This window comes from Aspergillus steynii (genome assembly GCF_002849105.1).
Source record: "Aspergillus steynii IBT 23096 chromosome Unknown P170scaffold_7, whole genome shotgun sequence".
NCBI lineage: Eukaryota > Fungi > Ascomycota > Eurotiomycetes > Eurotiales > Aspergillaceae > Aspergillus > Aspergillus steynii.
The window spans coordinates 1256299-1280927 of record NW_020194404.1 but is presented as its reverse complement, the minus strand read 5'-3'; the positions used below and the strand labels follow the sequence as shown (position 1 = coordinate 1280927).

At 52.6% G+C, this 24629-nt stretch overlaps 11 protein-coding genes across 11 annotated transcripts; 4 read left to right on the top strand and 7 right to left on the bottom strand.

The window, feature by feature from the left end:
* Positions 1-40: 40 nt before the first annotated feature.
* Positions 41-1783, bottom strand: P170DRAFT_500300 (uncharacterized protein; the record flags this gene model as incomplete). Its single annotated transcript, XM_024854147.1, has 4 exons — positions 41-732; positions 853-1461; positions 1540-1655; positions 1716-1783. 4 exons carry the CDS (start codon positions 1781-1783, stop codon positions 323-325), a joined length of 1203 nt encoding a protein of 400 aa, XP_024701050.1. The 3' UTR covers positions 41-322.
* A 333-nt stretch (positions 1784-2116) lies between these two features.
* Positions 2117-2884, bottom strand: P170DRAFT_512384 (mitochondrial 37S ribosomal protein uS14m). Its single transcript, XM_024854985.1, has 3 exons — positions 2759-2884; positions 2469-2640; positions 2117-2402 (listed from the first exon to the last, which is right to left on the bottom strand). The coding sequence occupies exons 1-3, from the start codon at positions 2863-2865 to the stop codon at positions 2340-2342; spliced, it is 342 nt and encodes a 113-aa protein (XP_024701049.1). The 5' UTR covers positions 2866-2884; the 3' UTR covers positions 2117-2339.
* Positions 2885-3733: 849 nt separating this feature from the next.
* On the bottom strand, positions 3734-4259 carry P170DRAFT_478684 (F1F0 ATP synthase subunit i; the record flags this gene model as incomplete). Its single annotated transcript, XM_024853585.1, has 4 exons — positions 3734-3789; positions 3904-3954; positions 4117-4146; positions 4223-4259. The coding sequence occupies 4 exons, from the start codon at positions 4257-4259 to the stop codon at positions 3734-3736; spliced, it is 174 nt and encodes a 57-aa protein (XP_024701048.1).
* A 215-nt stretch (positions 4260-4474) lies between these two features.
* On the top strand, positions 4475-5530 carry P170DRAFT_414246 (DASH complex subunit SPC19). The gene is made up of 2 exons (XM_024847011.1): positions 4475-4653; positions 4715-5530. The coding sequence occupies exons 1-2, from the start codon at positions 4522-4524 to the stop codon at positions 5090-5092; spliced, it is 510 nt and encodes a 169-aa protein (XP_024701047.1). The 5' UTR covers positions 4475-4521; the 3' UTR covers positions 5093-5530.
* A 17-nt stretch (positions 5531-5547) lies between these two features.
* Positions 5548-8324, bottom strand: P170DRAFT_439470 (tRNA methyltransferase RSM22). Its single transcript, XM_024849841.1, has one exon. It carries the CDS (start codon positions 8271-8273, stop codon positions 5694-5696), a length of 2580 nt encoding a protein of 859 aa, XP_024701046.1. The 5' UTR covers positions 8274-8324; the 3' UTR covers positions 5548-5693.
* A 147-nt stretch (positions 8325-8471) lies between these two features.
* Positions 8472-9832, bottom strand: P170DRAFT_389868 (uncharacterized protein). The gene is made up of 4 exons (XM_024845885.1): positions 9694-9832; positions 9434-9619; positions 9033-9338; positions 8472-8951 (listed from the first exon to the last, which is right to left on the bottom strand). The coding sequence occupies exons 1-4, from the start codon at positions 9757-9759 to the stop codon at positions 8565-8567; spliced, it is 945 nt and encodes a 314-aa protein (XP_024701045.1). The 5' UTR covers positions 9760-9832; the 3' UTR covers positions 8472-8564.
* A 351-nt stretch (positions 9833-10183) lies between these two features.
* Positions 10184-11880, top strand: P170DRAFT_439468 (SUR7/PalI family protein). Its single transcript, XM_024849840.1, has 4 exons — positions 10184-10533; positions 10601-10898; positions 10959-11141; positions 11206-11880. Exons 1-4 carry the CDS (start codon positions 10521-10523, stop codon positions 11450-11452), a joined length of 741 nt encoding a protein of 246 aa, XP_024701044.1. The 5' UTR covers positions 10184-10520; the 3' UTR covers positions 11453-11880.
* A 68-nt stretch (positions 11881-11948) lies between these two features.
* On the bottom strand, positions 11949-14347 carry P170DRAFT_439467 (ribosome-associated complex protein SSZ1). The gene is made up of 5 exons (XM_024849839.1): positions 14151-14347; positions 14021-14057; positions 13838-13964; positions 13013-13784; positions 11949-12947 (listed from the first exon to the last, which is right to left on the bottom strand). The coding sequence occupies exons 1-5, from the start codon at positions 14238-14240 to the stop codon at positions 12279-12281; spliced, it is 1695 nt and encodes a 564-aa protein (XP_024701043.1). The 5' UTR covers positions 14241-14347; the 3' UTR covers positions 11949-12278.
* Positions 14348-14512: 165 nt separating this feature from the next.
* Positions 14513-15508, top strand: P170DRAFT_439466 (exosome non-catalytic core subunit RRP40). The gene has a single exon (XM_024849838.1). It carries the CDS (start codon positions 14540-14542, stop codon positions 15374-15376), a length of 837 nt encoding a protein of 278 aa, XP_024701042.1. The 5' UTR covers positions 14513-14539; the 3' UTR covers positions 15377-15508.
* Positions 15509-15675: 167 nt separating this feature from the next.
* P170DRAFT_512376 (MYB DNA-binding domain protein) lies at positions 15676-18906 on the top strand. Its single transcript, XM_024854984.1, has 2 exons — positions 15676-15812; positions 15884-18906. The coding sequence occupies exons 1-2, from the start codon at positions 15749-15751 to the stop codon at positions 18772-18774; spliced, it is 2955 nt and encodes a 984-aa protein (XP_024701041.1). The 5' UTR covers positions 15676-15748; the 3' UTR covers positions 18775-18906.
* A 141-nt stretch (positions 18907-19047) lies between these two features.
* P170DRAFT_389858 (putative UDP-glucose:glycoprotein glucosyltransferase) lies at positions 19048-24021 on the bottom strand. The gene is made up of 5 exons (XM_024845884.1): positions 23654-24021; positions 23227-23580; positions 22348-23170; positions 22035-22295; positions 19048-21983 (listed from the first exon to the last, which is right to left on the bottom strand). Exons 1-5 carry the CDS (start codon positions 23797-23799, stop codon positions 19080-19082), a joined length of 4488 nt encoding a protein of 1495 aa, XP_024701040.1. The 5' UTR covers positions 23800-24021; the 3' UTR covers positions 19048-19079.
* Positions 24022-24629: the final 608 nt, after the last annotated feature.

Sequence of the window (24629 nt, the reverse complement as noted above, 5' to 3'; positions counted from 1 at the left end):
GGCCTACCCTGAGCGCTCACAGACATAACGCAAGATTGAAGTCTCGACAAGCATCCTCAAGTCCATTTACTCCACTATGAATTCCTACCAACGGAAAACCCCCACTGAAGAGCCCAGCCGTGAATGGAAAGAAAACAGGACGAGACAGCGTAGAACAGACGCATGAACCCCCCCTCGACCGGACCAGCTTGAACCAAAAGAAAAGAAACCACAACACTCTTTTCCCATTCAAACCGACCAACTAACCAGCCACTTCCCTCTCAGCCCCAGAACTCCCTCCCCCCGATCCCCAACCAGAAACCGGAATATCTCAACCTAGAATCTACAACCCAACCTCGACCCCACCCCCGGACCTATCCTCCCCATCAAACTCCACCAGTTGAAGCCTGTCCTCACAGAACCCCGGCTCCCGATACGTCAGATCCAGCCAATCGAGCATGGCGTCGCAGGCGCGCGGGAAGATACACTCGACGTTGAGGGCCTCGCCGGACGAGAAGCAGTTGCAGCCGTGGGCAGAGGCGCCGGGGACCGGAAGGCCCAAGGGTTCTTGGGAGAGGACGTAGGCGCGGCAGCGGGTGGCGATGAAGGATGCGAAGGAGGGGACAGAGGAGGTGGGTGTGGTGGGGGAATCGCAGTCGATGATGGTGTGGATGTCGGGGCTGAGTTCGAGGTGCGTGAAGTGTAAAGGGTTGGTGAGGCAGATGGAGCTGATGCGGGTGTGCCATTCTTGCCCTGTGTTGGTTAGATTTGGGGATATGTGGGATTGTTGATTTTGAGGATGAGAATGAGAGGGGATAGATGAATAGGGAAATAGTAAGGTATATAGGAAATAGGAAGAGGGGGGATACATACACCGACTAGCCAAATACCTAATCGCACCCAGTCCTCCATCCGCGATACCCACGACCTGAACCTGCACATCATCTCGAACAAGACGACTACCAGGGGCCAGGATCTCATCAAACACGCAGTCCACATGTGCCTGCCAGTTCTCATTGCCACGGATTGTGTTCCTGTGCGTCATGGTCAGTGGCGGATCCACTGCCGACTCGCGAGGCAGAGCCAGCCAGGACTGCATCGTCATTGCGCTCTGCGAGCCGCAGTGCCAGATCAGTTGGCCGGTATTTGCCAGGACGAGCGCTGTATCGGGGTGGTTGTTGGCTCCTGTCTTGTGGGAGGGGGACTTGTTCGTGGCAGTCGAACTGTCTGGATGTAGAACGGCACGGGCAAAGCGCACCGCAGAGCCAAAGTCAATGCCATCTGTGCCGACACTGCGGTATGCCCAGATGCCCAGGTCCTGCACAGGTTCACCGAGCACGACAATGATGCGGGACGCGGTCGACAGGTTCGAGGAAACCAGGATCGGGACGTGAGGATCAGTAGGGCCGGGAAAGAGTGGGAGCTTCAGGGTTGTCAGGCCTAGAGCACGCAGGCGAGACATGACGATATCGCGAATACAAGCTGGGACAGGATCAGGATTGCAGTTCTCAGAACTTACATGGAAAGTCTGGGTTAGGATGCAAGAGATCTTGGACATACCGTTCATCGCGGCTCTCTGCACCTCATTCCATCGCGGGTTCTTGTTGATCTTGAACTGGAATTCCTGCTCAGGGTCGGAGATCTTGCGGATCCGGTCCTTGTCATTGATGAAGTATCTAGATCGCGGGGTAAGTTTTCTTGGTTATTGGAAGAATCAAGGTGATTCTTCGTCTTACCCCAGTTTGTCCAGCTGGGCTGGAAACTCCGGGTCAGCTGGGAGATCGTCTCGACGAAAGACAAACATTGCGAGGGCTGAAGGGGGTGATAGAGATGGGATGCGTGAGAGAAAGTGTAGGGTAGGTAGATTGATCGAGGCGTGAGAGAAAGAAAAGGATGCAAGTAGAAGGGGAGAATATGACAGCAGGCTGCAGGTTCCCGGTGGGACGTGAAGAAACGAAGCCCGTTTGCCTCAGTGAATCACACCAGTAGTAACGGCATTCGCCTGTCAGACTGCTCCAAAGATACCAGCAGAAGTTCAAGCCAGTGAAGAAGACTGTTCATAGGCTCGAGTATTCGCCTGCTCCGTCACTAATAGTCAATATCAAACCCGCAGATTCACGCCCAAACTCTCAAATTCGTACCAATGGCTCAAATCAACCCAGTAGTATATTCGTTGTCGATATACATTTCAGCATATAATACATATTTTCAAACCAGGACGGAGAACAAACGCCAATCGTGCAAACCAAACCAAAGCAGGTGACCGCAGCTGCCACTAAAAAAAGGTCGCTGGATATCTCAACACCCGGCAGTGTACAGCAGTCTATATTCTTTCCATTTTTTCTGCCATCGTATCTCCTCTACCAACTGGCCTTCTTCACACCGGGCAGTTCACCCGCCAGCGCCTGGGATCGGAATTGGTACTAGATCGCAACCGCATTAGCCTGGTCCATTCTGGCAATCCTGCCTGCCACCTTCGGAGCACTTACTCGGGCCAGTCGGAAATCACGAATGATACTCCGAGCAATACCGCCACCGACACAGCGGTTCTTGATCTGCGTAGGACGAGTATAGGCGTGCATCTGGGTGAGCTGCAATTGAGCCTGGGCGCGAGTACGCGCGGGGAGAGAGGTGTTGCGGATGACGTAGCGCAGAGCTTGACTGTAGGATGATTATATTAGCCAAATCGCTCTAACAGAGCCCGATAGCCAGGGCCCCAAAGGTCAAACCATGCGACAAAAGCCATTGACTTGAGGCAGGTCGGTGGTGGAATTCATACCGTTCGGGCTCGTACTGCTCGAAAGCCTTGCGCTTGGTGTGGTCGCGAATGACTCGGATGTTGACGAAGCCACCGAGGTCCAGCTTCTTCGATCGGAAGAACGACATGGTGACTGGATGGGTGAGTTGAGGGATGAGGCGCAACGAGTCTCCGAACTGGACGGGGATTGCTGGATTTCGATGCCTTCGCCGCACCTCTTGGCACGGGTCACGGGGCTGCCGTATGGGGTTTAGCGTGAATGACCCTGCGCTTTTGATTTTATATTCGGGTCTACAGTATAGAATATGGCATTTTCTGTGTTTATTGTTGGAAAAAGCAGTAGTGTCGAATGGTAAAAATATAGAGCGGTGTTTATTTCGCATGTAAAGTTGGTGGCCCGATGGTAGCAATTCAGACGGCTCTGAGCCTATACTGGGAGCAGAATTTGATACCAAGGTCTGGCCATAGGAACCTGCAGGTTGAGAATTAAGCTATCCGCAGTATTCATTTACTTGGTCCTATGGGCGCATGTCATGCTGTGAAGGTACAATGCCTGTTTTGCTTCCTGCCGGCCTCACGCTGCTGCTGCTGCGTCCTTCGGCAACAACCCAGCTCTATAACCGTTAAGGAACCGCCGGAAAGAACTTAGTTTCTAGCACCGAAAGATGCTTGTCGTTGCATATGAAGGGTCGCATACTACCTACAGGGGCTCACCATAAGACCAGCAGATCGCCGCACCTATCTGACCAGAGTAGGCGCGTCGGTAGGGTTCAAATCGGAAGATCCAGGATCGGAAGACACAGGAATAAAATCCTCGAGTAGTGATACAACTTGTCAATTCGTCAATATGTGCGATGACGGTGTATTCTATATGCTAGTACAGAGCATCTGCCCGCCAAGCGGAACCAAAAGCGAAACAGACATTCGGGTCATCAAGCCACCCATTATCCTCCTGCCTCCGCCATATCAACGTTCTCAGATATATTTGAGATTAATTTAGTGCTTAACGTTCTTGGCGTTAGGGTTGCGGGGGTCGTTCTTGAACTCGGCGGCTGGAAGGAAGTGTCCGGTTAGCCACTGTGACATCGATGTGGAATTGGATGCGTTGGAGCCGAAGAATGATTCCGAGCAGAGAGGGCTCCGGGATATGTGATCGGGTTACTCACTGTTCATCATGGCGTTGGCGGCCGAGTTGATGCCGTAGAGGATGACCGCACCTAGGAACGGACGCTGTTAGTTTCGGAACAAGCATCACCGACGGATCTGTTGCCGTCGGATGTCGATAATGCGACACGAGCTCGAGCCCATCACTCGCGATGGAGCTCGACATTCAAATGCTCAACGTCGAAATATCCACGGGAAGGTTTAACCAGACATACCGGCAGCGAAGAAGGGAGCCATGGGCTTGGCTGTAACGAGGAGTCCGTCAGTTCATATTCACGCTCCAACCCGACAGAGCAGGGAATTATGGCGAAATGCACTTACCGACGGGAGTCGGGAACTTCTTTCCGAGGAGAGACATGGTGGCAGGTGATTTTCTTGACGAGAAGATCGGGACTTGGAGGAGGAATGGAGATGATGCAGAGAAGACGAGGAGAAGCGGGTACAACGAGGTTTGTCCGGAGGTCCGATGCCCGGCCGCTTTAAGGCTGCGGCTTGGCACACTGCCGCTTTTGCCGGATGCGCCCCGCCCGGAAACAACCATAACAAACATTGCATACAAGATATACCAGGTCCCTTATCGACATCTTTTGCCAATACCCCTACATCTACATCTACACACAATGGCCGCATCTCTAGCCGCATCAGTCGACTCCCTGCAGTCCTCCCTCAACATCCTTGACTCCTCCATCGACACTCTCGACGCCGGTATCAGCGACTTCCCCCGCCTCTCCAAAGTCCTACAAACCACCCGAGTAAGCTCGCTTCTACGCCCAGCAATCAATTCATAACCAGTCCCTAACAAATGCATCACAGCACTTTGAACTTCTCCCCGAACCAACCCTCCGCGAAGCCCAGCAGTCCCTCCTCGATGAAATCACCCCCAGCATCGCCCACCTGCTCTCCCTAGCGTCGAACCACGTCGAGAAGCTCTCCCGTCGCGAACAGGGCCTGCGCGCAAAATGCGAGCTGCAGGAAGGAAGACTCTACTCGGGTGAGAGCCGTCAACCGCCCAGCCGTCCGCAGAGAAGCAGCGCATTTGGCGATCGGTCGAAGGCTGCCTCCGCGGCGAAAGCGGCTGAGTATAGGCGCTTGGTTCAGAAGAAAGAGCGGCTTCAGTATGCGGTCGAGAGGTTGGAGCTGCAGGGTAAACAGCGGGAGAGGCAGTTGAGGAAGAGTATGGCTATTCAGTAGGGCGGTGTCTCTACCTGACAAAGCAGAGCTCTGCACTCTGTCTGTCGTGGACAAAGACGCAAAATTTAAGAGGGGCATACTAGAGGAATATGCAAGCCTCACCCGATCCTCGCCGATCTGAACAAAGGGGGCAAAGTCTCACATTGGCCATCCTTGCTTGCTTCAGAGGTTATTGCGCGGAAAGGCTCAGATTGTAGTCTTCCAGAAGACGGCCTTTTTGGTCAGCAAGAGGGAAAAGGTCTTACTGCAGCATGCCTACAGCGGTACTTTATACCCGAATTCTCCTATTTCAAAGGATGATATCAAAGCATGATGCTCAGGGCCTCGAGCAAGGCTCGTCCATCGGCTTTGAAGCGTCCAATCGGCTGTTTGACAGCTTTCAATGTACATAGAATCATTAACGACGAAGAGATGAGAAATGGATATGCTAAACCTGAGTGAGGAGCTCAATTAAATACAGTATTTATACATCTATCTCAAAATGCAGCCAGATATCGTACACATATGATACAAATCAGACTAGGTCGAGTCTGTTTTTACCCAAAAATCAAATCACTTAACGCCTCTCGTTCCTGGGGGCTTTTTCCATAAAACCCAAAATTCAAGACAATTCCTCACTGCCGAAATTGGATGAACTATACTGCTTCGTCGCCTGTCTCAGTGACTTTTTATCTGCATTCTTCTTCCAACTGGGAATGGTTTGGCCCTTCTTCCTTGGTGGGACGGCCAACTCTGGCCAGCTCGGTGAGCCTGTCTCTTCTTCTCCAGGTTCTTCTTGTTCGGCTTCATTGAGCTCTTCTCTAGTGGCTGCACGTCTCTCCATTCGTTCTCTCCTGCCTTCGCCAAATTTATCTCCGAGCCTTAGGTTTCGGTGAATGCGAGTCTTTGCACCAAGGGCCCACAGGTCTCCCCAGCGTGCTTTGCGAGCGTCCTTGTACGCCCGGCGGCTGAAAGAACGAGGGACGGTCCAGCGTTCAATGTTCCCTGCGGGCGTGCACGAGTCAAAAATGATGTGCCCGCGACGCTTGATAGGGGGATAGACAATTCGAGGGAGCGATAGGGAGTGGAAGTTCTGTGCGTCACTGGAAGTGCCATCCTGGCTCGCTGGCGACGATTCATCCACCTGCGCCTCTTCGGCGGGCATGCCATCGAGGTCTTCATAGCCTGCAAAGGCAGCTTCAGTAGCCTCGGGACCCTGGACGATGCTTTCTGTCTCACGGAGGTCAACGCCGCGCTGCACAGCGACGTAACTAAACCGGACATCTTCATGATTGCGGTCCTTAGCCCCTACAATGCGTTGCATGAATTGGGGCCTGATGTATCTTTGCTCGAAATGACAGAAGTCCTTGCGGCCCTTGGCATGTCCATCCATGTGATACATCGGGCATTTGCCGTGGTTGGTGCAAGGAGCCACGATCATCCCGGTTTCTTTCTGGATGTGCGTATCTTCGTGTGGCGATTCAGTCAGATTTTCGTAGTGTGTAGAGCCGGGGCTTGCAATATGACGCTTAAGCAGCATTTCACGAGCTCCAGCAACCGCCTCGAATCCCTTCTGATGCCCCTTTTCAAGAAGAATCAAGACACCACCATTGGGGTTAAGTAGGTTCCACAGATTCTGGACATGCTCTTTGCGCATATATTCCTCCTCCAAGCCCAATAAAGAATGGGGTGCAATGATAACATCGTATTGTTTGCGCTTTGGGGGAGCTCTCGAATCATTCAGCGTCGGTTTTTCGCGGACGTGGACATAATCCGGAAGCCGGGGCAGGAAAGAAGTGTTTTCAAGCATCGCACTGGCCCGAAGCTGGAGACTCTCGGATCCCGTAACTACCGTGGATTTGCCCACGGGGTAAGGGCTGCCTTCGGGATGGTCTGGAACCATAAGGTCCCATTCTGCACGAAGAACCTCTCTCCATGCTAGAACACCAGCACCTCCTGCGCTAGCATCGAGGAAGTGCGGACCATCCTCCCGCGACATCAGTCCGCGAATCCATTCGGGACCCAAGCGCTTTCGAACTTCGGTCAACACGCTCAATGTGGAGGCGTACAGTCCGGGGTACAGAGCAGCGATGTAGGCATTGGCTTCCATTTCCGTCATGTGTCGTTGCGTTGCCGATAACGGAATAGGAATCTGAGGTGATTGAGCACGTGGGAGTGGAGTATAGGTGGAATGAGGAAGTCTGGAACCGCCAAATGTGCGACGAGCAACCTCCGAAATGTGTTTGTTCGAGTAGTCCGACAGAATTATAGAGATAGGGCCTGTCACGGTATCCTTTGGCAAGAATATCGTACTGGGATCGGTGGCGAATTTCCCTTCTACCGTTCGGGGGTGGAGCCGTGGTGCATCATCATGGATTGTATCCTCCTCGAATTGTTCCAGCATGACATCTCCCCCAAGCTGTTCGGCAATTTCCCTTGTTCGCTGCATGGCGGCCGTCTCGTCTTCAATGGGACCCATCTCCATATCGTAGACAACCGGAACTTCATCTTCAAGCGCGGACTCTTCAACTTCCACCTCTTGCCATTCTCCGTCGGCATCTTCACGATATAGTGTGTTCAGGTCCTTCTCATCCTCGATTTGGAGTTCCGTATGTTCTTGTTCGATAATAGGTTCGCCATACAACTGGGTGTATAATTCAATCTCGGTTTCGTTCAGGTAATCCTCCGGAAGGGTGTCTCCGAATTGCTGTCTCGCCGCTCGCACGCGCTCTTCCAAGGTTTGAGCGTCTCGATGACCGATTGTCTGACTGAATGCATGGTCTAGCTCGGGTCTGTCAATGCCGAGGGCCTCAGCATGGTCGTCCAAAAGATCCAGATCATCCATAAGCTCAACCATTTGCATTTCATTTTCGTTGATCTGGTCAATTAGGTCGTAAATAGCGTCTTTCCGTTCGGCATTGGCATTTGTCTCCGCAGGTGGAGTGGTGGATGCATATCGTGTCCCGGGAGCCCGATTGGCGTTGGAGGATTTCGCATCCGCTGACAACGAGGCTCGAACCGCAGGGTTAGATGGAAAGCCCTTCTGCGTGATGGCGCTGCGGCGTTGTTGAGTTGGTACGAAGCTGGCAGCTCCGCGGCGGAGCTGTTGCAAGCCGGCTCGCGGTGGTTGACTTGCGATCGGGCGCAAAAGCCCATGGGAGCATGGCCGACTTGCCCGTGCTGCCGAAGTTCTTGACAGCATCCTCAGCCCTTCTGCCGCACAGCAATCAATGATTTGGAGGATGGAAGAGAGGAAGAAAACGCAACGCCACTGCAGAGCAGAAGGGAAAACCTGCGCCAAGAAATGCGCGCATCAAAAATGGGCGCGCTGTGATTGGTCGGAAGAATCTTAAGAGCATGACATAATCCGCCTTGCCCTTTTTGGTAATCCATCGAGGAACCGGATATGCGCTGGTAATTTTATAGATCATGACGTGCGGATGAGACACAGGTCAAATGGTATCAATTTACAAGGGGGTACTTTATACAGGGTCTAAGACTGAGTGTCGCTCTCCGAATCCTCAATGCCCATGAGAACCTTCAAGGCCGATATCCACTTCATCACCTCATGTTGTAAGGCAGTCAATTTGGCCATAACCGCCATCAGGCTGGGATCCTGACTCTCCACTCGCACCTTCTCCTTTACTCTCACCTCTTCACCTTTCCAAGTGAAGACATCGCCAGCTTCATCGTGGGGGCGATGGCGGGTACCGAATATTCGGTCCCGTAGGTTAAACCCGGTCAGCGAGATATCAGTCGCAAAAGCGGTTGGAGTGTGATTGGGAGTGGTAGGCTCGAGGGTTCTCAGATACAGCACCAGAGCCGAATCTGCGATCGAGAGATGGAAAGAAAGTGATGGGGGCAAGGGAGGGTCAAACATCTTCACAGTATCAAGTTAGTACCCGCCAGAGCAAAACCCGAGAAAATGAATTTGTAGTCTCAACATCGGGATTAGACTTACATCCTCAGCTGCGCTGGTTTCGCACCATTTGCCTCTTACTTTATCATTCTCACCCTTCAGCATCTGCCGAGCCTCGGAGATGGTCTCATGCAAAAGGTGCAATTGACCGAAGATAAAACTCGCATTGAGCGGGTCACCAGTCCACGTGCTAACATCCACAACGTCGAGGCTCTGGCTGACCAAGTTCCTCACCGAGGCGAGTTGGTTTAGCATGAGCTCGGGAGCATCAGGGCCACTGGACAGACACAACCGAGTTGTGGGCGAGCCACGCATGGAAGCAAGGGAGCTAAGGCGAAGTTGAATATCCTGTTGCATTGACGTAATTCAGCGCCTTGGTGCATGCAATTGGGCTGGAATTGGAGCACTTTCACAGTGCTAGAAGGGTAAAAGTTTAAACATACACCTTTCACAATTTTGGTCCCAACTCTTGTCACGAAGCCTTTGACATTCTCGGATCGCAAAGACGAGAGGACCAATGTGCTACCGGGCTCTTTGGGAGCCAAAAGCGCTTCACATTCATGGAGGCCTTCCCTTAGGGATGCCAGTGAGTCTTGCAAATTGCGCAGTAGCCATTCTAGCTCTTTCGCCTATATCGAATGTCAGAGAGGAGTGCTGGAGCAGTGATTTGATAAGCAAGGGTGGGATGGGCAAAAGCACCTACCAGGGCGCTATCGGCTTCCTGCTCCAATCGCTCCGGAGGCAGGGGAGGATATGCCCAGGTGGCCATCTTGCAGATCGGACCAAATACCAGCGCAGTCGGCTTCTTTAGCCCAGAGTTTCGGGCAGTCGGATGTGCCTAGTGTCCCTTAGGAACGTTGGATAGGGAGCTCTGGCCCAGTGATGTAGGTCACTGCAGACCGCCAGAAAGCAGATGGTCGCAATAACCCCAACGACGATCCACTGCGACCCAGTCGGACCAGAAAGTGTCAGCCTAGGAGAGCCAGGACCCAACTAAATCCAGGCTCATGGGTGGTGCAACGTCGAGTAGAGCGAGAAGGGATTCTGCGACAACGTCATGGACCCCGTGCCACGCTTACCCGGTTCGGACTAGCGGGCGCTTAAAGTTCGGACTAGCCGAGGACAGCTAGCGGGGTTGCAGCAACGATGACGTCGAGATCTCCCGCCGCTGCTCTGGACATGGGCGACCCAACGATGATGAGCTCTGCAGAACCTTCCATCTGCGCCGCAAAACCGCATGATGCGCTCTCATTATTATATCACTACTCTGCTCCCCTGCCGGCCCGAGAGGACGTCACCGGGACCTCCGGATAGCCGCCTTATTAGTTGACCGTCCTAGCTCCGCCATCTGGCTCTGCGACCCTCCAGATTTTTCTGTCGCTTCTTGCGCCGTTACTTCAAAGTCCGTTCATTGCTCGTCTGTCCTACCGAGCACACTTTTATCGTCCTGATTCACCATCTCTGCTGTCGATCGAGTGGTTTATACAAGCATTTTCAAGTCGACCGCACAGAAAACGAGCCCTAGCAACCATGCCTTTGAGCAGTAATTTCCTCCCCGGCCCCTTGGTGCCCTGCATTCTAATTCCACCCGCTGACATGAAACTGTATAGGAGCGGCGCTGGGCTTTCTAGGCCTATTCTTCACAGCTTCGGCCCTGTTGCTGATGTTCCTCACCATCCTTGGTGGCGCAAAGAACTCGAACCCGTTGAACCAGATCTATCTTCTTCAGGTCGACACGAGCAACATCCCGGGGGCTCCTGACTTATCTCGATGGACTTTCTGGAACCTTTGCCGTGTCGATGCCGATGGAAAGAGCCAGTGTGGAAAATCGTACCCCGATTTCCCCTTTGACCCGCCAAGTCACCGGAACTTCGACACTACGACCAATATTCCGCCCGAGTTCATTGGGTAAGGCCACTTCTGAACGATCCTGTCGTACATGTCCGTGGGCTAATGATGCGATTGCAGATCCAAGCACTATTTCCTGACTTCTCGGTTCATCTTCCCCTTCCTCCTCATTGCGCTGTTCTTCGCCGTGGTGTCTCTCTTCACTGGATTCCTGGCCATGTGCACCCGCATCGGAAGCTACCTCTCATCCCTCATGGCCTGGGTTGCTCTGTTCTTCCAGATCATCGCTACCTCTCTGATGACGTGAGTTAAAACTCCCTCGGTGATTAACACAAGACATTCGATCTTTTGCTAACACCCCAACCAGCGCCGTTTTCGTCCAGGGCCGTAACAGGTTCAGTGCCAACGGCCAGGTCGCCAAGCTCGGCGTCAAGTCGTTCGCTTTCATGTGGACCGCAGTGGCCTGTCTTCTTCTCTCGTGCGTTCTGTACTGTATGGGCGGCGCCGTGGGCCGGCAAGAGAAAGGATACAGTGGTCGCGAGCACCGACGTCGTGGTTTCTTCTCTACCCAGCGATCTCACAGCGTCCGGAGCAACAAGGAGGCAAACCCGTAATCTACTCGATGCGCAATCCTGAGCGATCGACGTTACGTTGCTCGCACGACAAGTATGGATCGGCTGTGGAAGCTCTCGCATGCTCTCAAGCCACCCAGGTCCAATTGTATTCCGACCATGCTTGAATTTTTTTTTAAACTGGCAAAAGCAATATTTCAGATCTCATCCGAGTCTGCTGGACGTGTTTCTGGTCTGGCTCAAAGAGATACCCCTCTGGCCTCCCGTACTAATTACGTTGCGCTTCTGTTTGACAGTATCGATGCGACGGACAGCGATAAGTTGCCTGAAGCTCACCCCTAATATTTTTTCCGAGTTATGTTGATGGTGTACGTGCGTTTTCCGATTAAATGACTTGTGTCATGAGTGTTATTTTGATGGAGTATCTAGTTATTGTAATATAATGGAAGTAATGGATTATCATTTTATAATTGATGGTTTCTTATAACTGCAGAATCTATTACAGGATACCTACATGAAACTGCATAAAAATTACTTCAAAATCTATAGAATTCTATAAAGAGTAACCTGTATATGTGCTTTTTGAAGAGCCTTCATCGATACATTCGTCATCAAAAAAATCATAAAATCAGTGACCCCAATGTTCCGGCTGGCCAAAACCACCAGTCCGGGTTGTCCAGCCAAACAGAAACAACGGAGGGACGGAGAACAGAAAGCACAGAGTTTAATCAGAAAAAAGAAATTTGATATTCTAATGGTTCATAGACAAGAGGTGCAGGACATGAAGCATGATGGCGCGGGTCCAAAGGGATAAGAGGGAAATTTCATCAAAAAGAAAAAGAAACTGTGCATTCACCAAAAAAGCTGTTTAAGGGGCCGAGACGGCACCGCGGACAGCACTCTGGCCACCGACCTCGCGGGCGGTGATCTGCAGACCCAGGTCGGCGTTGACGTGGACCATCAGCTCGACCTTGCTGCCGGCCTTGACGCCCTTGACGGCGAGCTCGGCAACGGCCTTTTCGGTCTTCCAGACGATCTCGCGGGTCTCCTCCTCCTCGTCGGAGTCGGAGTCGAAGTCGGAGTCGTCGTCCTCCTCGGTCTTGGCGGGCTTCTCCTCCTTGGCCTTGGGCTCGGGCTTGGTGACCTTGATGTCACGAACACCCTCAACGACACGGATGAGGACGTCGCCACCCTCCTTGGGGGCGGAGTACTGCGCAATGCGACGAGCGGGAAGAGCAGTCTCAGCGTGCAGGAGAGCCTTGAACTCGGTGGTCTCGCCGGAGGCGAACTCAACACCAATGGCGTTCTTGAGGTGGGCAGTGGCAGTGACCATGGGGTGGATCGACTGCTCAATGTCGTCCTTCTCGAACTCCTGGATCAACGAGGCCTGGATGGCGGCACCTCGGGCGGACAGCTCGGAGGGGTTGATAGCGCTGGTGAGAGTCGAGGGGGCAAGGATGTTGGTCTTCTCGGAGAAGATGTTGCGGGCGAGCTGAGCGATCTTGGGGGTGTGCGAGGTACCACCAGAGAAGATGACCTAAATCGGTAGTTAGAACAACATGGTTCGTACATGCTAACAGATAACAACGGCAGTCAACGTACCTCATCGACATCCAAAACGTCCAGGCCAGCCTTCTGGACAACCTGCTCGATCAGACCGGTGAACTGAGCGAACACCTTGCCGGACAGCAGCTCGTAGCGCGTGCGGTTGACGGTGGAGCCGTAGTCGATTCCATCGGCAAGAGACTCAATGCTCAAGGTGGCGTTGGTACCCAAGCTGAGGGCCTTCTTGGTGGCCTCACCCTCGAGCTTCAACTTGGCAAGACCGCGGGCGTTCTCCCGGGGGTCGGTCTTGTGCTTCTTCTGGAATTCCTTGGCGAAGTGATCGATGACGATCTTGTCCAGGGTAGCTCCTCCGAGCTCGTAATCGTGAGCAGTGGCGAGGATGGTGTACATACCGCCGCGGCAAGCGAGCACAGCAGCGTCGGAGCGGGTACCACCAAGGTCGGCCACAACGACAAGCTTGTCGGTAACGGTGGCCTCGGGACGAGCATCGTAGGCCAGGGCAGCGGCGACAGGCTCGTGGATCAGCTGCAGGACCTCAAGACCGGCATCCTTGGCGGCCGCGGTCAGGGCTTCCCGCTGAGCGTCGGTGAAGTCGGTAGGGACGGTGATGACGGTGGCATTGACATCCTTACCCAGGAAATCAGTGGCAGACTGTCTGAGACGACGGAGGTGACGGGTGGCAATCTCGGAGACGGTGACAGTGCTGGGGTTCTCGCTTTCGGAATCACGGATCGAGAAAGCCACGGTAGAGTCGCTCTGCTGGGGGTGAGCCGAGTTGTGGCACGGCGTGGGGTCTATCGACTTGAAGCTGTATACGCTGTCAGCGATGCTCTTCAATTTAATGGTCATGATGCGAATTACTTCTTGCCAAGGTAGTCGCGGAAGTAGGCGACAGTGTTCTGGGAGTTGCGGATGAGCTGGGCCTTGGCCTGGGTGCCGTGGTATTCTTCGCCATCGATGTACGAGAGAACGGTAGGGATCTGACGGTCTATCGAACAATTAGAATTTCGCACTTGAACGCCGATAAGGATGTGGGCAACGTACCTCCTTCTTCGTTGGCAATAACCTCAGCCTTGCCCTCCTATATAGCAATTCCCGTTAGTCTCGACCATTTTCCTCGAACGAATCCCCCAAAAGACTACGAATATCAACGCCGCCGAAATTTCTCACATACAGGGTTAATGCGGGCAATGGAACTGGAGGAGTTGCCAAAGGAGATACCGATGGCATATCGCTCGGCGGCGCCGTTGACTCCGTCACTCATTTCGAAATATAGATAGGGTGGAATCTGGGAGAAGAAAAAGAAAGAGAGGGTGGTTCGAGAGGCAAGAGAGGGGAGGAGTAAAATGGAGTGGAACAGGTAGAATCGGCCGCGGACTGATCGCCTCCCAAAAAGCACGAAGAAAAAAAAATTTGGATTGTTTGGCGGTGGCTGGTGCTTATCGATAGGCGCTGTGGCGGTGCAGTCACGTGGCGATAGCCCGATAAGGCGATTTGCGCTTTTTCGCCGGCCAAAAGAAGCTGCAGAACATCCAACACCAACAGACTGGACAACTGCCCATCATGTCCTCCCCATTGATCCTTCTCCCCGGCGACGAGGTCCCGTCAGAACATCTCCCCTCCCACGATTCCGCGCCGCTGAGACTGGGCCCCGGTCTTCGTCTGCTTTCGCAACCGTCTACATCACCCGCGCCCACCGATGCATCCACCCATGTCCTCTCCGCCACCCAGGCCGGTATCCTTTCGACAGATCCTAAAAGGAACGCAGTATCGATTCTCTCGTTCCCGAATCGCCGCTACGTCCCGACCACGAATGACCTAGTAATTGCGCAAATCCATCACTCCAGTCCCGATTATTTCCACTGCATGATCACACCCCAGACCCCGCAAGCAGTGCTGGGACAGCTATCGTTTGAAGGCGCGTCAAAGAAAACACGACCGATGCTGAAACAGGGCGACTTGGTCTACGCGCGTGTATTGTCCACGGGTCTGGGGCCTGGAGCCGAAATCGAGCTCACCTGCGTCAACCCTGCGACTGGAAAGGCCGAGCCCGGGGGTCTGGGCCCATTGACCGGCGGCATGGTCTTCGATCTTTCTATTGGCATGGCCGCCCGATTGATGCGAGCCGGCTCGTCTACATCGGATAATGAAGACGGAGTGGAAGGACTGGTGGTGCTAGAGGAACTGGGCAGAAAACTGGAGAAAATCGGAGGATTCGAGCTCGCGGTCGGGCGAAATGGCAAGGTGTGGGTGGACTGTGCGAACGGGGGAGAATCGGCCGTCAAGGCGACGGTGGCGATTGGACGGTGTCTCAATACCATTGACGAGCGCAATTTGCAACCGGCAGATCAGAGGAAGTTGGTTTCGAAGCTATTGCGAGAAATGAAGGTTGAGACCTGAAGCATCTCTAGCGGATACCATCTCCTCGAGCCCTTTTTCGTATTTTCGTCTTGGTTGAGGCTATCTATTATTTATGCAGTAAATGTAAATACGATTGTATACGACAGACCAATTCTAACAGCAAGCAATGGCTTTTGTCATGCACGATGCCTGTGCAGTATTTTTCTAGTTTGCGTTAAAAATGAGAGCGGAAGACCGCGCCGCCCGCGCCAAAGCTTCAACTGGCGGCGGCCTTTTTTTTTTTTTTTTTTTTTTTTGCGCTTCTCCATATCAACCCCATAAGAATCACAACCTGCTATTTCCCACCCCTCTCGCCTTTTTTTCTTCTTTTATCTACTAACCGAACAGTCTATTTAAATATTCTTCACCCAGATGGGTCAAGAAGCGACTCATTCCTCTGACGAGGGGCTCCCTGACGAGTCCCCCGACCATCTCAGTACGTTGTTTACCCCGAAAGGTGGAAAGCCGGAGCTTCGGATTTTACTAACGCCATTTGATCGCAACCAGGATTCAAGGAAAAGAAACACCATAAGACATCCTCGAAAAGCTCCAAAAAAGAAAAGTCCCATGCGAAATCGACAGACGAGTCGTCAGCGAAGCGGAAACGCAAATCCCTTGATCATGATAAGAATTCTGTCGCGCCGGAGTCCACTTCATCACCATCTCGCGACGAGCAGAGCTCCCGCCCCCAGAAGCGCAAGAAGACTCGTGAGGAGGACGGTTCGGAAATAGAGACGCCCAAATCCAACGGTCGCAAGACCGATAATGCTGCGAATGCCTCCGCGAAACATGCGGGCAAGCCGCAGGTGGCACGCACCTCTGAAGACGAGGTGAATATGCCCCCCAAGTCTGATGAGAGCTCGGAGGACGAACAAGAGAAAACCGCATCGTCTGGCTCACCAGCCCCGGAAAACGTCCGATCGAGGTTAGCAGGATCCAAAGCGCCCAAGCGCTATTCTGAAACTGGGCGGGTGGTAGGACACTTTCATGCGGAAGAAGTTCAGCAGATCGAAAAGTACAAGATAGACTTCTGCAACAGTTATGGAATCACCGGGGCGGAATTCGACGATATGATCCAGCACGCGGTACGCGAGAAGGAGCAGCCGTTCCCAAATGCTCACCTGGTGCCGAAGCTGGAATTCTGGAAGTCTATCTATGAGGTTCTCCCGAACAGAGACCGGCGATCAGTTTACCGCTTCATGAGGCGGCATTTCCAGTCGTCGATGCAGAAGCCTCATCAATGGACGCATGAACAGGATGACGAGCTCGTCGAACTTTACGAGGAACACGGCCCCAAGTTCGCCTACATCGCAGGCATACTCGGTCGAAATGACGACGATGTAGTGCAGCGGTGGAAGAACCGGCTGCAGCATCGAAGCACCATGAACAGAGGATCTTGGACCGATGACGAAGTCACCCAATTACGCGATGCTATACAAGAATCCTGGCTATCGCTGAAACAAATGGGTACTGATGTTGGTTCGGACATCTATGAGATGAACGAGAAAATGATCTCCTGGGGATTGGTCAGTAACAAACTCAAAAATCGTCGCTCGAGACAACAATGTGGGGATAAATGGCGCAAACTCAGGCGCAAGATTCTACTTGAACGCGGACTGGAGCCTGCAGGTCCTCATGGAGCTATCAAAGAGATCCAGCGCAATGCGTCTCAGGATCCAAATGACAAGGATTCTCGAAAATACCTGAGCAAGGCATACGTGAACTCCGACGACGAAGACGATGATGATATGGACGAGAGCCCTAGTGACGACAAGGCTAAACCGAGCCATTCAGACAGTGATGAACGCGAAACTCCCATTCAAAACGGAACGAAGACTCCTGTGACTTCTGATATATCCAAGTCACAGTCAAAGGCCGATTCTGATGCGGACTCGGGCTCCGAGACTGGTGAATCAAGCTCTGGGGCAGAGTCGGAAAGCGGCAATTCGAGTTCGGATTCAGATGAAGAATCAGATGAGGATGAGGAGAGTCATACAAGCATGGAGCCCAACACACTGCAGTCTACAAAACATAAACAATTGGACGGGCCAAAAACACAGCTTAGCAAGCCTTCAGCAGACATTAAATCCAAAATGGCCGGAAATCACTCGCAGGGAGACAACAAACAGGAGAAGCCTACGGGGAAGAATCTTAATGCCGCAACTGCCCCCAATAAGCACAATCATGCTCCACAGGACAGGAAGAGCTCCTCTAAATCGTCTTCTGAAAGCGAGGACGATGAAAGCGAAGACGATGACTCCGATTCTTCTGCTCGCAGTCAAGGACCAGCCCAAAACAAGTCACAGGGCGCAGAGGCCAAGCCCCAGCCCCAGCCCCAGCCATCTGTTCAAAAGACCGGCACAGGAGCAAGCGCTGATCAAAAGACAAACCACGCCCCTAGCGACGAAAGCGAAAGCGAAAGCGAGGACGATAGTGATATGGATTCACTGTTCCCACCCAAACCTGAGCCAGCGAAGCCTACGAAACCACCAACCCAGCAAGAAGCGAACCCCAAGCCTCAGCTATCCCTACTGAAGCGGCTGAAAGAAAATATCAAGCCCCAAAAGCCAAGCCCATTCACCAAGCCCCCAGCGCCGGCAAAGGATTCTTCATCTTCATCTGAGGACACCGAGAGTGATAGCGACAGCGACAGCTCCAGTGACAGCTCTAGCGATGATGAATCAGAGAAGCCTACCAAGAAGCCTTCTCCTGTTCGAACAAACGCGCCTCCCCAAACCGCGCCTCCTAAGAAACCTGCTCCTGGCTTAGGAAACGGAACGACAGCCAAACCTACCAGCTCTTCTATGCCCCAATCGGCACCCTCGTCTGACAGCGACAGCGAGAGTGATAGCGCCAGCTCAAACGATGACGACCTCGCTAAGCCTGTGAAAAAGAATTCACCCCCCAGGGAGACACAAAGACCCCAGAAGTCTTCTCTCAAGCAGCTCAAAGAGCAATTCGCATCACCCCAGGTTCCCAAGCCTCCAAGCAAGCCTGCTCCAAAACCCGCCTCAGACGACAGCGACAGCGAGGACGACGATAAGAGCAGCAGCTCTTCCTCCTCCGACGAGAGCGAAAGCGAGCAGGAGGCTAAGCCAACCAGTGCGCAGAAACCGGCGCCCACAGAACAAGTCCCCACGATCAAACCTCGGCCCTCCGACTCTGATTCCGAATCCAACTCTGGCTCTGGTTCTGAATCTGAATCGCCATCCAAACGGCCAGACCACGCCGCTAAGAGAAAGCGCCCCTCGACGTCCTCGGCGTCAACCTCGGCGCGTCCATCCGCCGTTCGCAATATCAAATTCGAACCCGAATCAAGCGACTCGGATGCCAGACCGCAAGTCAAGAAGACAAAGATTAAGAAAGAGCAGAGGTCAAGCGATAGTGATAGCGATTAAGATAGCTCTTATATAGGAGGGTTCATAGAGGAGTAATCATGGGCTGCTATTGAATTGCTTATTTACTACGAATAATGATTGATTTCTTTTTGTTGCTGTGAGAGGCAGGTTCCATCTTTTGCTGTATTTGAGGGTTTCTTTCTTGTAATGTTAGCAGTAGAATGTTCAGGGGTCTCAGTCTTCATGGAGATACGGATACACCTCTTTGAGAGATGATGTTCCACTAAACTTACAGATGCAGTAGTATCGTATTTCTAAATAAACAATGGTCATCAAAGACACTTCTATATAGCATCAACCCTAAACTACAGCTCATCCTTGATCCACGCAGGGTCCTCATCTACATCGTCACTATCATCCTCTTCCTGTTCCTCTTCCTGCCGGGACTCAGCTCGCAGCTCCTCCTCTCGCTGACGCTCGACATCCACTCTATTCGACAACGCCGCGATTTCGTCATCATACTCCGTCCATTCGGGGACCTGCCGTCTTGCCCGATCCAACTTCGGTTCCTTGGTCTGCGGGTTATTGCACAGATCGATGGTCCGGGCCTGGCTGAGAGATTCGTCGGAGCACCAGGTCTCGCACCACAGCCATTCCTGCGGCAAGCTCTTGATGGGGATGTGATGTTGCATGTGGTTCGGCAGGTCCTGGTCCAGGTTACTCAAGCTGTTCGGGTCGGCGGAGAGCATCTGGTACTGGCCACGGAGGCGGTCACCGGCGGCGAGGGCCCGGAATTGGTTCAGGTCGACGACGTAGAGGGCGGAGATGTGGTAGGGCTGGCCGCGGAGGAAGCTCTTCCAGTAGCCCTGTTTCCAGAAGCGGAAGCCTTCGATCTCCTCGCGCGAGTCGCACATGGGGGTGAAGGCGTAGGGCGCGCCTTCGAGGTCGAGGGTGACAAGGTCGTGCATGTCGGTGCGGACGACTTGGTCGGCGTCGACGAAGATCACCTTGTCGAGGTTGAGGGGGAAGAGGACGTCCAGGAAGAGAATCTTGTAGCCCCAGATCTCGCGCTGTTTCTCGCGCTGGGCGCGAAGCCAGTGCGGCCATTTGAAGGTGACCATTTCGTACTGGAAGCCGTACTCGGCTGCGAGGTGGGGGAGGAAGGATTTGAAGGAGGGGGAGAGGAATTGCTCGATGAACCAGAACTTGACGGTGTGCTTGGTGTTTTTCATCACGGAGACCATCATGATGTTGAGCATTCGTTCGTAAAGGTGGCCGCTCGCAACGGAGAAGATGTTGATGTCAGCCTGCTTTTGGGACAGGCTGCCTTTAGAGCCAACACCGACGCTGGAGAGAACTCCAGAGGCAAAGCTGAATCCCTTGGACACGTAGTCCATGGCCGTGCCCGCTTTCGGACCTGTCTCCAGGACATCTTCCATTTCGTGGCCCTTCTTGCGTGATAGGCGAGGGAACAAGGTCTTGCCCTGGAAAGAAAGCAGAGCAACTTCATTGTTGTCGTCGCCGGGCTGGGGGCTGTAGCCTAGACCACCAACGCTATCGAGGTTGAAAATGCGCTCGCTAGAGCCGGGTTTCAGATTAATCTTCCACAATCCAGGCTGGGTCTTGAACTGGAAGTATCCTAGGTTAGCCATAATGATGGTGTCCGCATAGTCGGGGTTGTTGTCCGTTCCAATATTCAGCTGAACTCCCCTTGGAGGGCTCTTGGTAGTTAGATCCCGGGAATGGCCTTCTATCAAGATATGCTCCAAGGCGTACACCGTTTCAACGTCGGAGTCGGAATTCAAAGAGCTGAGTTTGATGTTATCGAGATCATGGATGGAATCTTGAGGTGCTACGAGCCAGGATGACGGTACATCCATACCCAGGGTAAGAAGCGCCTCGACTGGCACACCCCTGAACGAGGCCGTAGGTCTTGAGATAGACCCATTATCGTTGAAAGAAGGCTCCGAGTCCAGAACATAGCGATAGAACCGCTTCGTGGGGAGCTCTTGGATCTGCTCGCGCGGGTTCAAGAACAGCCTGACCCGAACACTTGCGAGTTTTGAAAGAACCTTCAGTATCGGGAGCCACCTTTGGGCGGTCTCCGAGCTTGGGTCAATAGAGGCTAAGATGGTGATGGCAGGATCCTCCGAGTTCGAAACGGTCAAGACAGAACGAGAATCGTTCCATTTGTTGAACAGATTCATGCGAATGTCAGAGGTTGACTCGAAGATCCCCTCAGGTACATCGGATACAGTTGAGAGTGTGGTGAGAGACGTCAATTTAGCGAAGGCGAGAGGGCCAGGGATGTTTGAACCAAATCCAAGATCCTTACAGGCTCTGGCAACTGGGCCAATTCGTTTTTCCTGCTCGTAAACCAATAGTTGACCCAAATCATCAGAAGTCACGTCATGCTGAATTGGCCCAATGGCTCTTCCATTTATCACCACTCCGTTTACGCCACTCGCGAAGCCAAGTTCCCGAGCCAACGATTGCTGACCTGCCCAGAACTGAGCAATCTCGTCGGCTTCTTCAGCCGATGGAGGAGAAATGGCAGCGGAGCCAATATTGGCTAGAATTTGAGCGGGCTCGATCTGTTTTCCTGTCTTGATGGAACGGTAAAGGGTGGTAGATCCACCTTTCGCAGATGTTTGCTTCTCTGCGTTATGGATGAAGAGAACCTCCACTTCATTGTGCTTTTCTCGGTGCTCCAGAGCTGCAGTGAGCAATTGGAACCCGCTTTCCGAATCGAAATCACCGACAACAATCAGGTAGGCACTGTCCAGGGCATCGCCGTTTGTCGAGGCAATAAGTGGAGTTTCGCTCAGTGCCGACTTTTGCGAATCTGACACTTTAGTCAAATCCACGACCCGAATATCCTTAGGATCCTCAGGAATAACCCATTGACTGCGTCGGGGGAACGCCTTGGAGAGAAACACTCCTGGTAAGGAGGTGGCCTCTTCAATTTCTCCGTCGGCAATTCCCTGTTGAATTTGCTGCAGGTCTCTACTGATCCTGATGCTCACTTCCTGCATCCAGTTGCTCTTGCGGGCGACTGGAGCTCCATTGATGAAACTTTGAGAAGCGTCGGCAGTGATGCCAAGTCGATATTGGTAGTGGACGGCTTGAGAAACCACATTCTCAAGGTCATCGCTCTTCAGAACCTCTTCAAACGAAAGCTCTTTTCTGTCAGAACGGACCTTTCGTTCCTTGGTTGCAGTCTCAAAGCAGCCCTTATCGGCAGATGCCGCTTTGTTCTTATCAAGAGACTAGTGATATTAAGCAAGTGGTACATAAAGCGGATAGTGATGATTTCTTACCTCTTCCAAGTATTGAAGGAGACTTGACAGACCATAGGTCTCCTGCAGGTAATGAGCGACTCTCACCTGAGATTTCTGGCCAACGGAAGATGCAATAGGGACGATGGCAAATCTTGCCGGGATTCCCTTCTTCACAAATGCTGACATAGTTGTGACCACAAAGTTCAGGTCTTCGAGACTGCTCAAGTCAACTGGGACAACAATGTTGTTCGCGTTACGGCGCACGGCCGGAAGTTGACCGGGGTAAGTGCGTTGGAGAAACTAGCCATGTCAGCATGTCGAGTTTATACAAGATGTTCAAGGAAAGGCTCACTGCTTCCAGCTCTTGCGGCCAAGACTGGTATCTAGAATCCTTCTCAAGGTCGTTGAGCCATATAAGCACACGACCACCCTCGATATCATCCAAATAATTATAACGCTGAGGCGCGTCCTGCGCGAGAGCCTCCCCGAGGAACTCGTGCGATAGCAGGCTAACTGCTTCCTGGGCGGAAACTCCTATGTCGCGGAACTTCTCGATCAATCTTCGCTCCCGCCGCAAGTGGTCCAGGAGAGAAAACGCGTCAATCTGTCGCGAGTCAATCTGAACACCATTGATCCACATGACGTTCATGCCAGCCGGAAGCATTTGCAGTCGACTAGAACGAATGTCTTCTAGAAGTTCGGTAGAGGCGTTCCGAGACGCAACTCTAGCAGAGTACTTGGGGAAGTCTTGCGAGAGCTTCACGAGGGTGTCCAAAGGATCATCGCTGTTCATCACGTAGCTAACAGCGTTTACACCCAGACGTGCCACCTCCGAAGACGAAAGAGGTCTAAGATCATCTGGAGCATCACCCTCGGAGTCGCTGGGTTCCGCATTGTTGGATCCTTGTTGGTCAGCCGCTCGATCATCGATGACAATATAGTCCGTTCGTTTCAATGCGAGTTCAACGCCGTATCCGGATACAAAGAGAGGGCGTGGACTCCAATGCTGGGGAGGACGATATCGGACTCTGTACGAGATCTGACCTTCCTTTGCGAGTGCGCTCAGTGTGTGGTGAAAGTCCTTGAACATAGGAGTCGCCACATCCGCGTACAGAATGGCCGGAGGTAAGGATAGGTCGCCCAATACCCGGTCAAACGGAAGCTCTCTTGAGTCCCTGTGACATCTGTCAGCCATGTATCGATCCGCCTAGAGAAAAGACTATCTGCTCACATTTCTCCCAAGACATCCTGTTGGGCACGCTCCAGTGTAGAAGAGCAGTACTGTTTGCCTTCCGAGTGCACCCAAACTGGACAGACGGCATCCTGCGCCACCATCAACGAGTGCTGCACAGATGCATTGTAGTATTGGTAATGGGCCGTGATGCGAGGACTCGCCGATCGAATTGCCAGAGACAATTTGAAGGATGATAGGCTTTCGGGTGTTTTCAAGTGTCCGTCCTCATCCACGATTTGTAAGAAACGGTCATAGATCTGTTTGTCGGACACGGCATCGTCGAAAGCGCCATCGGCGACACGGTCAAGCAATGGGAAGTAGGAAGTCGAGTTCTCTTCGGCAGCGGTTTCTCTACGACGTTAAATCAGCGACTCGGACTAGCCACAGCAGTAAATCGGAAAAGAAAGCAAAAATACTAGCTTACAAGAGTTCTATGAGATATGGTGCCGCATCAAATGAAGCCTGAAGGGCAACATTGACCGACGGACTTGCTCGTACTAAACAAGCTAGGACAACAGCCACAATGGCAGTGAGCCGCCATGAGGCGACAGAGTTCGAATTGAAAATCATCTCTGCTTGCCAGTGGAGACTCCACAGCAGACAGCACGATGATTATAGGTTCAGATGACAGTATTTCCTAGCTAGCTACTCCAAGTGAAGACGAGCTAGCTAGCAAGCATGCCGGACGAAAGGGTCCACAAACAATGGGCACGAATTGAGATTCATGCAAAATTCAGCCAGCAGATAGACATTGAGAAACAAACGGAAACCCGTCGACCAGCCGAAGAGTCGTGAGAGCGCAAGATGACTGCGTGGGGAGCATCGCAAGGCTTCTGGCCACCTGGTCGAGGCCCAGCGGCTACGGGCGGCGCAGCGGCCAAACGCGCAAGACTTCCGTGTCTTCTTCGGAGCGCCCTAATTGGTCGGTTATCCTGACTAAGCACATCCTGCTCTCGCAGCAATTCTATAGATTCAGTTATGGAGTTATACTCAGGGACTGCTACAAGGCTCTGATTTCACCACTAATAATCTTGAAAACTACAAAGTGGATTTCTTTAACTTGAATATGCATATTGTATTTTGATTTGATCACACAAATCGATTCATTAGACATCATCATCATCATAAAATAGGTCGTTCAGAAGCCGCACAGGCTGTTTGCCCGGGGGCTTTGCAACTCTTCCTTCTCGGGAGGTAATGAGTAGTTGTGGTTGTTGAAACTCCGCGTCTTCCTTTCGCGCTGCGACTGGCGTGCGAGACTCAACAGAAAAACGATTGACAAATAAACGCCGCAAAGTGTAAGTGAAAGAAAGAAAAAAGTAATGATCGAACCCAGATAGCCAACAACTCCGAGAGATTCCGGTCTAAAGTAAGGCTTTTTGTCTTCCGTGCTTTTGTTT

Bases quoted from the DNA above. Each gene is read 5' to 3' on its own strand.
- P170DRAFT_389868 (XM_024845885.1), bottom strand. From the start codon at position 9,759: ATGGCCACCTGGGCATATCCTCCCCTGCCTCCGGAGCGATTGGAGCAG. The intron at 9,620-9,693 runs GTAGGTGCTTTT...CATTCGATATAG, and splicing joins AGGAAGCCGATAGCGCCCTG to GCGAAAGAGCTAGAATGGCT. The intron at 8,952-9,032 runs GTAAGTCTAATC...GATACTGTGAAG, and splicing joins AAACCAGCGCAGCTGAGGAT to ATGTTTGACCCTCCCTTGCC.
- P170DRAFT_439467 (XM_024849839.1), bottom strand. From the start codon at position 14,240: ATGAGTGACGGAGTCAACGGCGCCGCCGAGCGATATGCCATCGGTATC. The intron at 14,058-14,150 runs GTATGTGAGAAA...ATTGCTATATAG, and splicing joins CCATTGCCCGCATTAACCCT to GAGGGCAAGGCTGAGGTTAT. The intron at 13,965-14,020 runs GTACGTTGCCCA...ATTGTTCGATAG, and splicing joins TATTGCCAACGAAGAAGGAG to ACCGTCAGATCCCTACCGTT.
- P170DRAFT_439468 (XM_024849840.1), top strand. The intron at 10,899-10,958 runs GTAAGGCCACTT...ATGCGATTGCAG, and splicing joins ATTCCGCCCGAGTTCATTGG to ATCCAAGCACTATTTCCTGA. The intron at 11,142-11,205 runs GTGAGTTAAAAC...CACCCCAACCAG, and splicing joins ATCGCTACCTCTCTGATGAC to CGCCGTTTTCGTCCAGGGCC.
- P170DRAFT_512376 (XM_024854984.1), top strand. From the start codon at position 15,749: ATGGGTCAAGAAGCGACTCATTCCTCTGACGAGGGGCTCCCTGACGAG. The intron at 15,813-15,883 runs GTACGTTGTTTA...GATCGCAACCAG, and splicing joins CGAGTCCCCCGACCATCTCA to GATTCAAGGAAAAGAAACAC.
- P170DRAFT_439466 (XM_024849838.1), top strand. From the start codon at position 14,540: ATGTCCTCCCCATTGATCCTTCTCCCCGGCGACGAGGTCCCGTCAGAA.
- P170DRAFT_512384 (XM_024854985.1), bottom strand. From the start codon at position 2,865: ATGTCGTTCTTCCGATCGAAGAAGCTGGACCTCGGTGGCTTCGTCAAC. The intron at 2,641-2,758 runs GTATGAATTCCA...ATCATCCTACAG, and splicing joins GAGCAGTACGAGCCCGAACG to TCAAGCTCTGCGCTACGTCA. The intron at 2,403-2,468 runs GTAAGTGCTCCG...GTTGCGATCTAG, and splicing joins GTGATTTCCGACTGGCCCGA to TACCAATTCCGATCCCAGGC.
- P170DRAFT_414246 (XM_024847011.1), top strand. From the start codon at position 4,522: ATGGCCGCATCTCTAGCCGCATCAGTCGACTCCCTGCAGTCCTCCCTC. The intron at 4,654-4,714 runs GTAAGCTCGCTT...AATGCATCACAG, and splicing joins AAGTCCTACAAACCACCCGA to CACTTTGAACTTCTCCCCGA.
- P170DRAFT_389858 (XM_024845884.1), bottom strand. From the start codon at position 23,799: ATGATTTTCAATTCGAACTCTGTCGCCTCATGGCGGCTCACTGCCATT. The intron at 23,581-23,653 runs GTAAGCTAGTAT...TTAACGTCGTAG, and splicing joins CCATATCTCATAGAACTCTT to AGAAACCGCTGCCGAAGAGA. The intron at 22,296-22,347 runs GTGAGCCTTTCC...TGACATGGCTAG, and splicing joins GGCCGCAAGAGCTGGAAGCA to TTTCTCCAACGCACTTACCC.
- P170DRAFT_439470 (XM_024849841.1), bottom strand. From the start codon at position 8,273: ATGCTGTCAAGAACTTCGGCAGCACGGGCAAGTCGGCCATGCTCCCAT.